Here is a 16,894-nt window from a genome sequence, read left to right on the forward strand (position 1 = left end):
GCACTTGAACACATGACAAATTGAGCCCAACTCACCCATGGTATGTTTTCCATTGATGAGGGAGAGCTAAATCACTTTTAGAAGTTGTGCAGCTTTTTTAAACAGCAGGCATCTTGACTTACAGTAAGTTAACCCTTCCATGCACCATGCCCTTAATTAGAGATGAGGTTTTCCTTCCCTCTAAACTTTATACAACTGACCTTCAGAAATTAAAGGTTAGCTCTGTATACAGTTAGGGAGCTAAATATGATCAAATATGGCTCTTGGAAAAAATGAAAGATTTGATGAAGATTTTTCTCTATGAAGACCGGCATAAAGCAAATTAATTTGCTGTAAAAGACCTCTTGTTACTAATTGTTCATGAGAACTTTTATGTTATTGTTTTTAAAATTATGCCAATTAAATAGAAAATTCTCTATGCAATCGTATTTTATGTTCCCTATGCATATGCACATTCATACACTTTTAAAGGTTTTTAATAGCATTCTTGAACTTTCAATCTCTATTTTACTTCATTTTGAAGTTACTATAATTCACATCATGCCTGCAAATATTCTTTCATTCTAATGGCCGTCCATCTTTTATAATGAACTTCTCAGATAATCAAATTATGAGCTATTCCCAGCAAGGCAAAGCAAAGAAGGATTACTGTTGCTGCATAATCATTGTCAATACAGGAAAGACCAGCAAATTTACTTGTTTTCATCAATCCACAATGCTAATTGTTAGTCTGCCTGCCCAGTTTAATAAATCAAATTCAAAAGTAGACATTCAGGCATAATTATAGTTTAAAAACATTTGCCTGAAAAGTGATAAGTAGCATATACAGATCAAAGACTTAATGGTTGCTATTTCATGTTTTGTACCTTCCCCTGTCTAACTGGAGAAAAATAAACTGGTTTCGCCTTTTTTTAAAGGCTGCTTTGTTAAATATCATCATAATGTTGCTGGAAGTAAACAACTTCGCAAGCAAACTATACATGAAAACAGAGATGAGCTATTCAATTAACTCCAAAGTATGGACAGTTTTGTTCCATGTCTGACAAATTCTTCAACCTCTGCTAAGCTGATTAGTAAAAACTCTGCTAATTGAATCCATTGATGTGAAAAACCACAGGCTCAAGTCTGTACTGCATACATCAAGCTGAAGGATTTCTGCTTCAGCCGTAGCGGTAATAGTCAGTGGGGTCAGGTCAAAGAAGGTTAAAGTGAGTCAGGATATAGCCAAAGGAATACATCAAACACTGATTTTAAAAGGGCAATTAATCTTAGACAGAAATGCTTCCTGGGGAACGAGATCTCAATCTTAAGAGCACACTACATGATGTAGCAGTAAAAATGTACATATACAAGCTTAGAGAGCTTTCATCCTGTGATCACAAACAGAAGGGGAGTGCTGTTTATCAGAGAAATACAAACCCTTGCTAAAATACTTACATTAGCTCTTCCGGGCCCCTACTCATTGAAAAATAAATTCTTTAATGAGCAGGCAATAGAGTTTACATGCATGAAATCTATTTTTCTGTACATGTACTGTAAGTTCTTTTGAACAACTAGCAGATCAAAGTATTCAGAGATCTTTTAGCACAGTAAAATTTAAAAATTTAGTCTTGAAAAATTAATGAAAGAGGGGAAAAAGAAGTAATGGTATACCTGAAGGGCTCTTTACACAGACCAGTAACTTAAAATATAAATAAAGAACTCCCCATCCCTGCGAAACAGCTACCTGTTCAGAGTCAAGGTTGGAAGTGAATTTTCATCAAAAGTTCAACTTAATTTTTCCATTCCAAAATATCAGGAGTTAGCTTCAAAGATGATAAATTATCATATAATCTTTATTTTTAGAGTCTGACTAGCAACTTAAGATTTTTATTTTTTTTTTTTAGAGTTCAGAAAGTATTTTTTCACTTTACAGCGGAACAGTAGATCTGTAAGATTTGTAACACATACATATGGCATTTGCAAACAGAATTTGCTAAGTTAGTATCATTAATTAGTTAGCAGCATTACTAGAAATCGTCAGCTATGTGGCCAAAACACTGCTGGTACATAGCTCTGAAATGACTTACAGCTAATTTTACTGCATTAGTTTGCAATTTTAAAGACAGCTGGCTTTGTAGCCACCCTTCCCTCTGAGGATACTGATCCCTAACATCACAAGTGGCAGAATGGCATCTATTTGTGTATCTGGTCCATACATCTGCCTTCTTTGCTTAAATTGCCAGCGAGTAAGAGTTTGCATTAAGATCCTGGAATTAGTGAAGTTACCCAAAGTGTAGACACCCACTGCATTTTGCCATTTTAAGTGTGGTGATGATATATCAGGAAAAAGGGCAAAGAGCACAAGAGATTCAAATCTTCAATGATTACAGCACCAACGTGCACATGCCAAGCCACTGCATAAGACTTTGGCTTCAACATAAGGAAAAGTTTAATCACTATTTTCTTACAAATATTCTCAAAATTACTACAGATGCCAAATAAGATGGAAAGTACAATTAATCCACTGAATGCGAAGTTATCAAAATCTCTGATTGAAAGTTAGGTATTCAAGAAGACAATTACTGCTAACCTGTGCTTCTAAATCCTTAGAGTAGGACACAGTAAGTAACATTTATTAGTGGATTTCTGTGCTTTACGTTATTGGTAAAGCTGCTACTTTTCTCCTAATTATTTTGTGTAGGTCCTTTAGTTGTGCAGGTTTCCCTTTTAGCCCTGTAAAATGTTTATCTCCTGGGAAAAATCAGGTTATACCTATATGCATCAAGGCAGAATAAAACAAAACTGCAAAAGAGAAGCAAGGAAGACTGGAATGATTTTATTCAGTTCCCTCTCCCGATACAGTACATATACCTAATTTAAAGGTATAGATGTAGCACACAAAATGGACCAGGACCCACTCTTGGGACCTCAGGGCAAGTGTCAGAGAACAGCTCACACCTACTCAGTTAAATTATGTCCCCCTCCATATTGCTCACTGAGAACAGTCCCCAGACTGTTAATCCATGAACGCTGCTCAAATTTTCTGGGAGAGTATTAATTAGCCCAGACCAAAATTATGCCAGAGAACTGGTAATAGTCCTACTGCACAAACAACACATGTTCTAGCCCTCTTTTGTTTACTAGTATAAATAAAAACAATGACACCACAGTGTCTAAATCTAGTTGTGCATGGCAGTGGCAGTGTCCTGGTTCAGAACTTCACACTGGGAATCTTCACAGAGGTTTCTCCTGTCTTCTCCACTAAAGTCTCCAGTTACAGCACTAAAGGCAGCAGTGATTATACAGCATATGAACATTAACAGAATGACGACCTCTACTGAAAAAAAATAACATTGAAACATTCTCACATTTTCTATGAAACTAACTATAAAAAATATCCTGTAAGTCTATATACTTTGTGTACTTGAGCTGTTTGCTGACATGCTTGTTTTTGTGAGCAAGGATATATGAGAAACTAGAAGAAAGGTTTGTTTTGGGTTTTTTCTGTGAAGTTTTTGCTGGCTCAGTCATACCGAGTAACCTCTGTGATCTCCTTGGGGTGAGATAGACTGATTTAGATCAGGATTCAAAAAATCCAGTTCTTAACTCTGCTACTGACCTCAGCGTGACCGGGCGCAAGCCACATCACCCCTCTGCGTCTCTAATTTCTCCTTCCTTTTTGTCTCTCTTCACTCATCTATTGTCTAAGTGATAAATCCTGTGGGAACACACTGCAATGGCCATACAGTGCATAAAGAACCTGAGGTCTCCTCCTAAAACACAAAAAGATACTCTTTTTAAAACTGAAAACTCACCACACCCAAAACATTTTATCAAGATGCTTTGATTCCAACAGTCTTCCTAAAACTCATATGCATGGCTGAGTATTGGCAGAAAACCTGCCCAATTTCTAGGAATTCTCCACAATGTTTTCTTCACTGCCTAGATTTTTAGATCAGAGCATTCTATCAGGGATTTCAGTGTAGGACACTGATGCTCCCAAGAAGCACAGCTCTACTGCAGCCCATGAAGCAGACTGCTCCAGGATGAAAAATCCCACCTCTCTTCTGCAGAGAATTTTCGAAGTGCCGACTTGTGATTCCCAAACAGAATAAAAACCTAAATTTTGAAAGAGTTATTTTGCTCTGTGGAAGATTTTACTTTCTCCATTTCATACTACTACTAGTTAATAACAGACTTAAACTTTGTTGTGCTTGAATAAAGTCATTGGCCTTCTGACAAATTTAAAGAGAATAGTTTGGAGTCTGATACTAATAAAACTTATTGGGTGGTCGACAGAACAAATTTAGCTGAAGCTGAACAAATTTCCAAAGGCTTGTCCGAGAAACAGGATTATTTCCCTACTTGCTGTACCTCTTCCTACATTCTGTCTTTCAAATGTGCAGGCATGTGCATGCCCAAAACCCACTTCCAAGTCTCAAAGAAAAAGCACGTTACTCTTGTGATACTAGCAAAGTTGCTGGATGGAAGAGGAATGATAGAATAGAATACTTCAGTTGGAAGGGACCTACAATGATCATCTAGTCTAACTGCCTGGCCAAAAGTTAGTGTGTTCTCAATGGCATTGTCCAAATGCCTCAAACACTGACAAGCCTGGGACATGGACCACCCCTCTAGGAAGCCTGCTCCAGTGCTTGACCACCTCCTCAGTGAAGAAATGCTTCCTAATGCCCAGTCTAAACCCCCTTTGGTGCAGCTTTGAACCATTCCCCTGTGTCCTAGCACTGGATACCAGGGAGAGGAGCTCAGCACCTCCCTCTCCACTTCTCCTCAGGAAGCTGTAGAGAGCACTGAGGTCACCCCTCAGCCTCCTTTTCTCCAAACTAGACAGTCTTCAGCTGCTCCTCATAGGACATGCCTTCCAGCTTTGTTGCCCTCCACTGGATGCACTCAAGGACCTTCGCATCTTTCTTAAATTGCGGGGCCCAGAACTCCACACAGTACTCAAGGTGAGGCCACACCAGCGCTGAATACGGTGGGATAACGGCCTCTTTTGACTGGCTGGTTATGTTTGATGCACCCCAGGCCGGGGTTTGCTCTTGGCTGCCAGGGCAATCGCTGCCTCACATCGAGCCCACTGCCAACCAGCACCCAGATCCCTTTCTGCAGGGCTGCTCTCCAGTCACTCCTCTCCAATTCACAACTGGGCCCAGCATTACTCAGTCCTAGATGCAGAGTCCAACATCTGGATTTCTTAAATTTCATCCCATCTGCCACCAGGAAAGGGGCAGAGGGCTCACAAGCTACCAATTGGATAATCCTTGTATAGTTGATTGAGGTAAAGTTGCAGAAATCCTTAAAACTAAGTCATGCTTGCTGTTTCCTGAGAAATTCTATGCAGAAAGATAACAACTAGCCCCAGATTCTCACCATGTTTTTTCTCTTCTTTTGACAGCAGCAAGCCAGCCAGAACATTCTGCATACACAGAAGCCCCCTCTGATTATGCAAAGAGCTTGTTAGCCATTTTCATTTCTAAACAAGCCATATAAACAGCACAGCTGCCACACTTAACGCTCAGATTGTTTGTACCTGTCTCTGTAGTCATGCCAAATTAATTCTATATTAATTAATTCGGTGGCCATGACAATTCTATAATCTGAAGCCAACCTTTGGACTTCCACCCCTTTTGATCAAGAAGAATTACTAAATCAAAAGGCATGCAATTTTCACACAGAAAAAAAAAATCTTTTCATTTCAATTTAAAAAAAAAACAGCTGTGGCAGGTAGGGGTATGAAAGGCAGATGTAGAATGATAATCCAAGCAGATGGTTGGGTTAGAAAAAGGTAACAGGCACAAATAATGACTCACACCAGAACGGAGATGTACATGACGACCTCCTCCCAACATGGAGAGCACCACTGAGTCAGGGACACAAGGAGAGTGGAACAGCTTAAGCACTGGTCTGAAGTTCAGCTCTGCTGTGCAAGATGATTCTCATAACGGAGGAGACAGTGGACTAAAATTCGTATCACTGGTGAGCTTTTAATCATCTATTTAGTATGCCCGCACACTACAAGACCTCTAACTCTTCACAATACCGTCATATCCATGTGGCATGGAAGTGTGGCTAATAAACTGCCTAAAACTGACCAGGGCTGGCTATATTTCTAAATTTAGGTGGCCTGGAGAAGTATTTCAGCACCGTACCTCCACAGCACTGAAAAGCACAGAGAAGCCTGCAGAGAGCACAAGCTGTCAGACTTACTAGTGAAACACGGGGAGCAAAAGCTCCCCAAGTTTGCTCACCACTGGAGCAGCAAGGACGGGGACGGTTCTGTGCAGCTCCCACGGCAAACCCCAGGTCCAGCTGCTTCTGACCTCAGACAGAGCAAGCTCAGTTAAATTTCATGTCAATTTAAAGACATCCACACTGCTTACTTTTACCTCCTTCTACTGCGCTATTTGTCACTTGCATCAGGAGCCTACATGGCAAATCTAGACTTAGATTCAATTTTCTTTTTGACTAATTTACTGGAAGTCAATGCTTAGAAAACTGAGGGAGAACAAAAACAATTAATATGTTGTCTCTCATACAATATGCATTAAAAAAAGCTGAGAGTTAATTGAAAACAGTTGATCCCTAATTTTACAAAATCATTCAGTACAGCAAGTCTTAAGAGAAAAATCCTGGAAGTCTTTTTGATCCTTGTTTTATTTCTGAAAGAACTAATGACACTGCTGTAGAAAGAGGTCAGTTCACACAGCTTTTCTGAATGAACAACAATGCTGTGAAAACTGGGATTGATTGATAGCCTACTGTTTGCGTCATTATGTCCAAATGCTTACCATTTGAGTCTTCAAGGAAGCCTGAGACAAAAATCAAAACAAGTTTTATGAAGACTTCAACAACACTGGCAAATTAAAATTGTATCCAGAATTGTTTAGACATGATAGCAGCGGAAGAAAACTGTTTCCTTCTGTATTATCCAATTTTTATCTCTGCATTATGCACAATGTCTTAAATTTCTGGTGTGGAAGAGGAAAGAAGTTCTTCCCTCCCCCAGAAGAACTCTGTTTTCTATCATTTTAACCCTTTGCCTCTTCAAAGCATTCTGCTGAACTCAATACTGTTTCCTCTTGCAGTTGTTGCTCTGTAGTTACATAAGATCATACTGCGTTCATCCCCTTCTCCTAATAAGATGAGTCACCATTTCTAAGTGAACTGTTTACAGTATTAGGATGTTATTTTACAGGAACCTCATAAAAGTCTACTAAACTAATTTTATTTTTTTTAATTGCTGTGAATTATACACTTTTTTTTCCCTGAAATTTGATGAATTCTGAGATGCAGAGTTTACATGTCACTATATTCTGGAAACAAAGGCCCCTTAATTGGCAACAGGAACACCTACCATCAGATGCAAAAAACTGGGAAAATGCAGAGTGAAGTCTCTAGCAGAAACAGATTGATAACAATTTTATTTATCTTTTAAACTACATTTTGCTGTAAGCAGGCAGCCTAATCTACCTAATCTCAGTAAGACAGGTTATTAGACATTAGGGAAAAATAGCCACAGTGCTATCTCTCAAGCATAGATCATTAATTTTGTTATTCAGCAGTTTTGGGAAGTAATACGTTCTACCATATCAGTTATGTGACCTTATGCTGTATTTGCAAACAACAACAGGGTCTTAACACCTTCTCTTCCTTACCTGCATAGAAAGTGTAACTACACAGTCTAAGAGACCACAGGCAATATCAAGCTTCATCTAAGACTGTTCCTCCATAATACGCTAAATCTTCTCACAAATAGTAATAACTCCCAATTTTTTTTTTTTTAAAGACTATCTAGTTTTCTGGAGCTGAAATTCCACTGACAATTCCACTTTACCACACAAGAAATATCCAATTAAAGGATCAGCTTTTGTCTGTGCAAGTGGCATCCACAAGCATAGGAAAAAAGAACAGACGAGTTTACAAGCTGTAGCATGAATAATCAGAATAATCTGATTCTAACCCTGGAGTCCTCGTGAATGGGTGTTTCATATTAAAACACAAGACAACATCTGTCATGAGCTTAGATGCACAGTCCTATGAGAAGTAAAACTAGGACTTGGGACTGTTGGCTGGAGAAGATCTTCAGGAGTGCAAAATGGTGAGAAGAGAGACACTGGATAATTTTACTGCTGACTTCCCTGAGTAAACCAGGACATTAATCATCTTGGAGGACATCTGAAAACCAAGAGATCTAAACTGGGAAATAGAAGAATGTTGATATAGAGACATGGTCCCTAGGTATCTCAGTATTTTAGATTTTCATATCCAATGGTACAAAAAATTGTTGGAAAACTCAAGGAAACTGACATGGAAGTGTAGATAATGGAACACCACAGGGCAAATGGATGGAAAGCAAGAATAAAGAACTAAAGCAGAAGTAACAATGACTAACTACTTCCCTGAAGATGGAGATCTATTTCTATTCAGAAATCAGCTAAGGTTTGAAAAACTACAAAAATAGTTATACAAATTATTGTGAGCTTGGTCAAAGAAGTAGAAAAGCCAACTTTAAAGGATACTCTTAATATCTGCTTTTGTAACAAAGGACAGCAAGAGTTACATATGACTAGAACAAAAGTATTGAAGAAAAATGATGCATAAAAAAAGGAAACAGCTACAGAACCATTGACATGAAAGAAAATAAGATGGGTCAACACAAGTTGAAAGAAAGAACTAAAAAAATAAGTGCCACTCTTCCATGATTCTGGGATCAAGATCAGCAATAATTAAACATTACCCCAAACCTAAATGACCAGCTTGCCTCTGGTTTAAGTATAGGCAACTAGTGAGAAACAAACATAAAACCAAGCGCAAGCATGCCATGCCCCAACAGGATATGATCACAACTGAGAACTAGATTTAATATGCTCAAATTGCAGAACTTGCAAAGTTCTACTTTAAAAGACTGAAAACTAAAATGAAAGGGCACATCTTCTAAGTAAGGATTCCCAACAACTGTAGGAGGTCAGGAAGAGTAGTCCATGAATGGCAAACTAAGTATTACCTATACAATCACAGAACTCTCAAGTTGAATTTCAACTGTATGCAGCCTTTAGACAAATTTAAGTAAACAATTATGGAAATAAAGTGAATAAAAGATGTACTAATACACAGCATAAATTTACCCCATAGTAAAATTTCAGACTGAGGTGTTGGTCTTTCATTTATGAACTGCTGTGTAACTGGCAAGTATAAAACTTATTATTGCAGTAACTAAAAAATAGAGGAAGTGATTAATGGATTAATTTGTACTTAAGAATATTTTAGTATTTATTAAACATGACAAGTAGGACTTCACAGCTTCCCAAACTTCATGTCAACACAAGAGGGTCAGAACAAAGAAAAAAATTTAAATACATTAAATGCATCAATATTAAATGCAAGGTGATGCACTTTCTGTGATAAGTGGGTCTTACTATTTCTGTTACCACATCACCACAACCACTGCCTGTGAAGTGGTGAAACAGGCCCCAAGGAAAAAGAAAAACTACTGGGCTAATGAGAAAATTTCTGATTTGACACATTTGCTGCCTAAATACTCATTTAGACAGAAAGTTAGAGGGTTTTATTAGATCAATTCTAAACTAGTCTTCCCGAAGTACTGTACAGTACTGCAGCAGGAGTACTGTAAAGTGAAAGAAGTGCATCTTCTCTGAAGGCTCTCTCAACACTGTATTATTGTTAAAGAGGTTTGCTACTAATAAAGGTAGCCATTCTCCTTGTTGTTCTAGAAGAACAGGGTATCCTTGACAGTCAAGATAATGAATGTAATTGCCAAAAGTTTTAAGAATTACACTGGCTTCTTAGTGCTTGTTCTAAGTATGGCTTTTCTTCACACTTTCTGATCATTACTAGTAGTGTTTAAATTGCTTGATATGCGTTTTGACAAATGGGTTCCAAACTGCTATGCTCTCTGTGACAACACTGTGGCGATCAAGGACAAAAAAAGTCAGGTTAACACTCCTTACAGTCTGAGGAGTTCAAGGATAGACTCCAAGTAGAAGCCACTCTTTCCTTTGGTCTAAATAATGCCCATGACAAAAAGCCTTAACTTTCATCCATCAGTTTTCCTCTGATTAACAGTTTATGGAGATTAAACTATTCAGCAATCCAGAAAGGTGAATACTGTATAGCATTCATTAAGCAGCAAAATATATACGTAACTGAATAAAGGACCAATTTGAGGAAAGACGGGGAAGTATGGGTTGGGATAACAACTGCTCAAGTTTTTATTTTTTAGAGCAATTCAATAAACAATAAAAGCCTTGAATAAATTGTTTCATAAGCTAATAAAACGCAGTATCTAAACAGTTACCCACAGTCTGTAACAGTCCAAAGTAATATTGACATGGTATTTTACAAAGACCATTTTCACTATCAGTATTTTAATGTCACTATTCAACCTGTTCTACTTCTGACAATGTTCTTTACATTGTTTTCAACCGAACATACATGTTGATTATGAACTATCTACTTTATACGTAAATACATTTTTTCATTGAAATATTTTTTTCTCAGCACAGTTAACAAAGACTTAATTGTATCCACGTTTCCTAAAGCAAAGGCGTATAGACACTGTGGGTGGTTCTTGAAACCCTTCCCTCCCTCTTCTTGTGGTGGGTCCTTAAGTATCTGGCAGCAGGAGCAGCTCATATATACGACTACAAATGCTGAGCCTGAAAAATCATATATCCTCTGCATTCCCACGGCACACTTATGGATGTCACCATAGACAAGCAATCACCACAATTACCATCAAGCTTCTAGCTGAATGAAAAGTCATTGGAAAAAAACCATAGAGGAAGAAAGAAAGAAAAAAAAAGTTCAACAGATGGAGAAAAACAGAAAGCGAGAGAAGCTCATATTGTGTTGCACTGACAAAGAGATGCAGCTAATGTAATGGGTGCATTAATTCACTGTGGGGTTAAAACACAGTCCTGGAAGAATATCTAAATTACTTTTTGAAAACAAGAGCTAAAAAGGTCGAAAACAACTTGCTTCACCAGTATCTGTTACGTCTTTAAGCATATTTTTGATGAGATACTACTATTCTTTCCTTTGATCAGAAAAATTAGGTAGATCTAAACTTTGATAACACTGAATGAAGTCTGAAAATCCAGATGTGGAAAAGAATTTGCCATCATTTTCTACTCTACCTTTGATAATGTATTCTATTTCATTACAACAGTATTTTAATGCCTTGATCAGAATAAATATAAAGTGTAGATTAAGATAAAACATGTAAATTTACCCAAACAAAAATTAGAAGATGGCAAAAAAGGTCCAAAGAGGAAGGATTTTTAATATGAAATTCAAACAGTCTTAACCACAAGCTGTTTTTCCTTCAGAAACTATTTCATCAAGATTTTCCTGTGGAAACAGACTGTAGTATCATTTTACAGATCACATATGAAGTCAAAGGGACATTATGGCCAGAAGTATCCACTTTTTGGAGGGTGGGAGAGAAAAGTAACGAGAGGCCTAGAATTTGACTTCAGAGGGTGCCTTGCACACTCAGAGCTCCAGAGCTCTCATCAATTTCCAGTGCAAACAAGCAAGCTGTTCAGGAGAATGCTCATATAGGTCACTGGATTTTTCTGGTGCTCCCCTCTGGAGGTGATTTACCACTTTCTGGGTGGGTTTGTAGCACTCTGCTTGCCTAGTATCACATATGAATGCACTCCCTAGGGGAGAAAGAACTGAATTCAATTCCCAAAGGCAGTATTCAGCTGCTTAAATTATAATACTTCCTGAAGTACATTCATTCCCCATCCACTGTTTCAATAATCAGGACAACGATCTTTTCACTACACAGCCCTGACACTAAAATATGCCTAGTCTGTGCAGGAAGACAAAAGTCTCACAGAAGGTAAAGGCAGAGGAGCGGTAGAGAGTGATTATAAGCTGTATAATGATCGCTGTGTATGGAAATTAAGATTGTACAGGCAGTCTACAAATCTGACACCTCCCAAATTTTAAGTATTCAACTTCAAATGGAAACAACTACTTTACAAGAAAAACTTTTATACATAGTTTTGCAAGTTTCCGCAAATGCTTTCAAATTAAGTTCTCATATGTCTATAAAATTAATAGAAACACTCAGCTCTACAGTCTGCTCTGCATTTTGATCTGATGGAGCATCTATTGACACAGGAAACTTGTTAAACTCAAAGTGAACCAGCATCAGAGAGAAAATTAGTTGACCGAGTAGCTTTCACGGATACTTCAGCAGCACAGATGTGCTGAGGTTCTGTAGTCTGGAGTCTTGCTCCACTTGCTGGAAAAGAAAAAAAATATGCCCTCAATATGGCTGCTAACATTTCTATAGGGAAAACTCAGAAGTGAGTTAGTGTTTTGGGGTTTTCTTAGTAGCTCAAAGCTGTATTAGAGCATGAACACTTAATATGGTGAACATTACATCTGAGTAGTGAATGAGATAAGTGGACTAACCCAAGCAAGAGAATAATCAAAGTTCACTTATTGGCTAAATTGAATCATCAGTAAACAGAGTACAGGGAATTGAAGCAGTCAGGCCTAAACCAGTGCTGCCCTTCACACCTCTTAAGTGCACTGACCTTACCTATGCATGCTCCTCAGCAGTAAGAATCGTTGCTGTTATGGGCATCCATCTTTTCAGGTCATTTTCCGTAAGTCTGATCCTTTCTCTGTCATCCTCCATTTTGTCCTAGTTCTGCTTCTTCCTGATCTTTTTCCTAGGTCTTTTTTTCTTTCCATGTTGCCATGCTTAATTTTCTACGTTGTATTCCTGTCTGGTATGCAGTCCACTTGTACAGCAAGCCCTGAACAAGTTTTTCCTAGTCCCTTATCTGACCCGGCTCCACGTGACCACCTGCATCATCTTGTTCTGACAGTGCAAACCACCCTTCTTTTCAACTTTTGATTCAATTTGTTTCTCCAAAAGGGGCTCCAGACCATCTGTATCACCTCGCCAGCAGGACTTCCACTCCCATTTCTCTCAACGGATGCCTTGCACAATCTCCGTGCCTGAATCACATGCAATATGCTTCTTTTTCTCCCTCATCCTTTTATCATCTCCTATCCCACTTACTCTCTCCAGGTGTTCACAGTTATTATGTCAGGTTTTGGCTTTTGCCCCAATCCCTTTCATCCTGCCATATTGTTTATAGTTGCTCTCCCCATCACATTTAATGACTTCCAGATCTGTCATTTTCCTCCAAATTACTTGTTCAGTCTGTCCCCCCCACATCTCCTCAAGAGTTCACATTATTTTCTGCATTTAGCTCAGACAGCTTTCCTTGTGTTACCCACCAGAAGAGGAGGAGAACACTCAGAGCAACTAAACAATGTAACAATGCAAACAAAGCTGCATTACAGGAGAAATTCTGCTGAATCCTAGATAGCTCACACCCATATGAAGGACTTAATTTATTAACCTCTAAGTTTGCAAGTTGCTCAGTAGAATGCTAAGGATCAAAGTTAAGCCAAATTTAAGCAGATTTATAGAGGAACAGACAAGTATATTCCAATACAAGGAAACCCTTCTGCCAGATTTCAAATAGCTCCTAAATGTAAGGATAGTACCTGGTTCAGTTTCTTTTCTTCCAAGTAATCACCGTTTTTTGCCCCCATTGGGTATAGGGGTTTTTTTAGCCTTTAACAGAACTGAAGCAAGCAATTAGCATAGCACATTTCTATTCTGCTATTAATGGTTGGCACATTTGTCCACATCTGAAAAGAAGGCCTACTAATGGGAACAATCTAGTCACTGGTACTCAGTTACATTCACGCTTTTAATAAAGGCAGTAATGTAACTTTATCTAGCACATTACCCATCTGCAGCTTTAGCAAATCAACATAAAAATTACCATCCATTATATCATGGAGTAACTTTTGCATAAATGCTTTTTGAGTTTCTTTCATTTAATCTGTGCTCTTGACTGTCTTCCTAGTTAAAATGCACCATCCTTTTTTTAAAAAAATTCACTTTGCACCTTTTCACCAGTGTCTGTAGGATCCCCACACTTAAGTACTTAAAGATGGTTAAACTTGGTTGTACCAGCATTCAAGTAGCTATTAGTATCTTGCTTTATCTTTTGGACTGTTAGTTGAAAACATTACCTAAAATTATGCTCGGAAACTCATAACAGTTTTCGGAAAAATAGACACAAGGCTAGCAACATTCCAGGGTTTTTTTACCTTCTTTATATTTTTTGAAATTGTTTCCACATGTTAACAAGTATTAAAACAGGGGTAAAAAAATATGTCAGTGTTTCAGTCTATTTCTAAGATCACCATACTTAAAAGAAATCCATGACAAGTGTTCAAATCTAATTTACACAACTTGTGTATAACACCTTATAGATTTTCACACTGATTTGAAATTTAGTGCTTTACTGTCAAAAGGTGCTGATACTACACCAGTATATTCTGTGCCAAGATCTTCCCTAGAATATCAGACATTTCTCAAAACAAATTGCAATTTATTGACTGAAAAAATTTACCTATTTACAAGTAATGGTTTGACAACAGTAAAAACAAGACTAAAAACATTTCATGTTAAATAATTTTGATCTTAATTTGCAGAGTACATTACTTTTCCATTTATCCCACCTAAAAAGTAGATCAGAGCTCAATAGTTATAATCTTTGAGGCTAAAATAACATTCAGAAATGCTTATTTTTCTGAGTAAGTGCTGATCAACAAACACTAGTGTATGAAATGATATAATGCTACATGAACTGATTGGTATCTTGCCACACAATGGTACTTAGTAACCCTACATAAACTCTTACATACTTAAAATAATCTCTTTCTTTTCTGGTACATTTTTAAAGGCTGAGTTTCAACAGGGAAAAAAGTATTCTAAAAACATACCTAATTTTTATGTTTTTACATATGAAAAAAAATTATGCAATTGAAGGTAAATTTAAAACTTCCATTGATGCTACTTTAAGATTATTTTTTAAAAATGCAGAAAATAACATGTGACTTTTTATTAAAAACAGCATGATGGCAAAGGAGTACATGAATTTTAAAGCAAAACTTCCAGACATTAATTTTTCAGGAGTGCCTAAGAACTCAATCTTACGCTCTCCAAACACTGTAGGTGATGTATAATGGACACACTAAAGGGCCAGGAAGGAGTGAAATCTGGTACTCTGGTACTGAGACAGAATTCTCCAAAATCCCCTCCAAAGTTCTCCTCCAAAATGCCCATATTAAAAAAATCAAACCAACCAAGCAATAAATCAACAGAAAAAAATTATCTTATGGTACAGAAATTATTTCTACAGTACCTTCAGGGGTGATAGCACTAGGACACACATCTTTTAGTAGATCTCCCAAAGTATGCAACTCTCCTCCTGAAGCAATTGGTCGAAATAGCTTCTGTATAAAAGGTCTCTCTGTTGTTGCCTGTTTTAATAACAAAATTGGCAAAAACAACAATTTAAGAACCATGCAAATGTGTAGTATTACCATTTGAGACACACAGAAGATAGGACAGAACAAGAGTTTGCAGTACCGCAACTGCAAATGCAGTATGTCTGGCATTTCCATTCCCACCCCCACCCCTTGCATTCCATTCATATCATGAAATGCAGGGAAGTTCTTGTTTGTTAACAACTGAAAGTTGACACTCCAGAAAACTGTGAAGATAGTTTATAAACAGTATCATGAATATAAAAGTGTTTAAAAAAAAAATATTAAAACCCCCGCTTCTGTTACAGCTTATTTTCTTTTTTCAATTTTTGAATATATTGAAAAACATTTCAATATATTCCTAAATTAAGTAAAACAAGCAGTGAGTGCAAATTTAGGAGCTCAGCGTATGCCTATACGTATTGCTAAGTCAAAGCAATATTGTAACAAATACCCAATGCTTTAAGCAATAGTCTATCTTCCTCCTTTTTAGAAACATATTAAGTACTTCCAATAGCAAACAAGTACCCTTATAGCTCAAGCCAGGTGAAATTTTTTTCCAGTAGATTTTATGTTGAATAAGTCAAACTTTCAGCCACAAAATCCAGAGTATAAAACAATTCAAAAAAGCACTCTGCTTTGACAGACAATTTAGTCTACTGCCTGCTTAAGGAATTACTCAGATATAAGGAACATATATGCCCCACTTTTGCTGCAGATATGCACAGGAATTCAGAATGATTTTAACTGTGTGTCCTTAGATTTTGCACAGGTCATAATTTCTTTTGGAAACAAGAAAAAGCAAATTAACTGGCAGTAACTACTGCCAGTCACTGTCCACAACCTACTTAAAACTCCCAAGACTGCAGAAGCAGCAAAACAGCTTGTGGGATCACAGAGTAGGTTGAGTTGGAAGGGACCTTAAAGATTACCTAGTTTCAACCCCCCTGCCATGGGCAGGGACACCTTCCACTAGACCAGGTTGTTCCAAGCCCCATCCAGCCTGGCCTTGAACATTTCCAGGGATGGGGCATCCACAGCTTCTCTGGGCAGCCTGTTCCAGTACCTCACCACCCTCATAGCAAAGAATTTCTTCCTTACATCTCATTTAAATCTACTCTCTTTCACTATAAAGCCATTACCTCTCGTCCTATCCCTACAAGCCCTTGTAAAAAAAAAAAAATAAAAATCTCTCCAGCTTTCTTACAAGCCCCATTTAGGTACTGGCAGGCTGCTATGAGGTCTTTCTGGAGCCTTTTCTTCAGGCTGAACAACCCCAGCTCTCTCAGCCTCTTCAGCTGAGAGAGGTGCTCCAGCTCTCTGATCATCTTTGTGGCCCTCCTCTGGACTTGCTCCAAAAGGTCCATGTCCTCTTTCTGTTGGGGGCTCCAGAGTTGAACACGGTACCCCAGGTCTCGTGAGAGCAGATGGCCAGAATCACCTCCCTTGACCTGCTGGCCACACTTCTTTTGGCACAGCCCAGGATACA

The 16,894-nt window shown here is 37.9% G+C and overlaps 1 protein-coding gene across 8 annotated transcripts in view; it reads right to left on the reverse strand.

Moving 5' to 3' along the window:
- The window catches only part of ATG5 (autophagy related 5), an 83,613-nt gene that overhangs the window by 11,012 nt on the left and 55,707 nt on the right, over window positions 1–16,894 (reverse strand). For 7 of the 8 annotated variants that reach the window (XM_037391305.1, XM_037391299.1, XM_037391300.1 and 4 more), the window contains one exon: window positions 15,282–15,399. In XM_037391305.1, coding sequence (XP_037247202.1) covers window positions 15,282–15,399 — 118 coding nt within the window. Of the gene's footprint in view, window positions 1–11,408; window positions 12,281–15,281; window positions 15,400–16,894 lie in introns of those variants that run through there. The other variant, XM_037391304.1, reaches the window with a different exon arrangement.

Source organism: Falco rusticolus, chromosome 6 (genome assembly GCF_015220075.1).
Source record: "Falco rusticolus isolate bFalRus1 chromosome 6, bFalRus1.pri, whole genome shotgun sequence".
NCBI classification, from domain to species: Eukaryota; Metazoa; Chordata; class Aves; order Falconiformes; family Falconidae; genus Falco; species Falco rusticolus.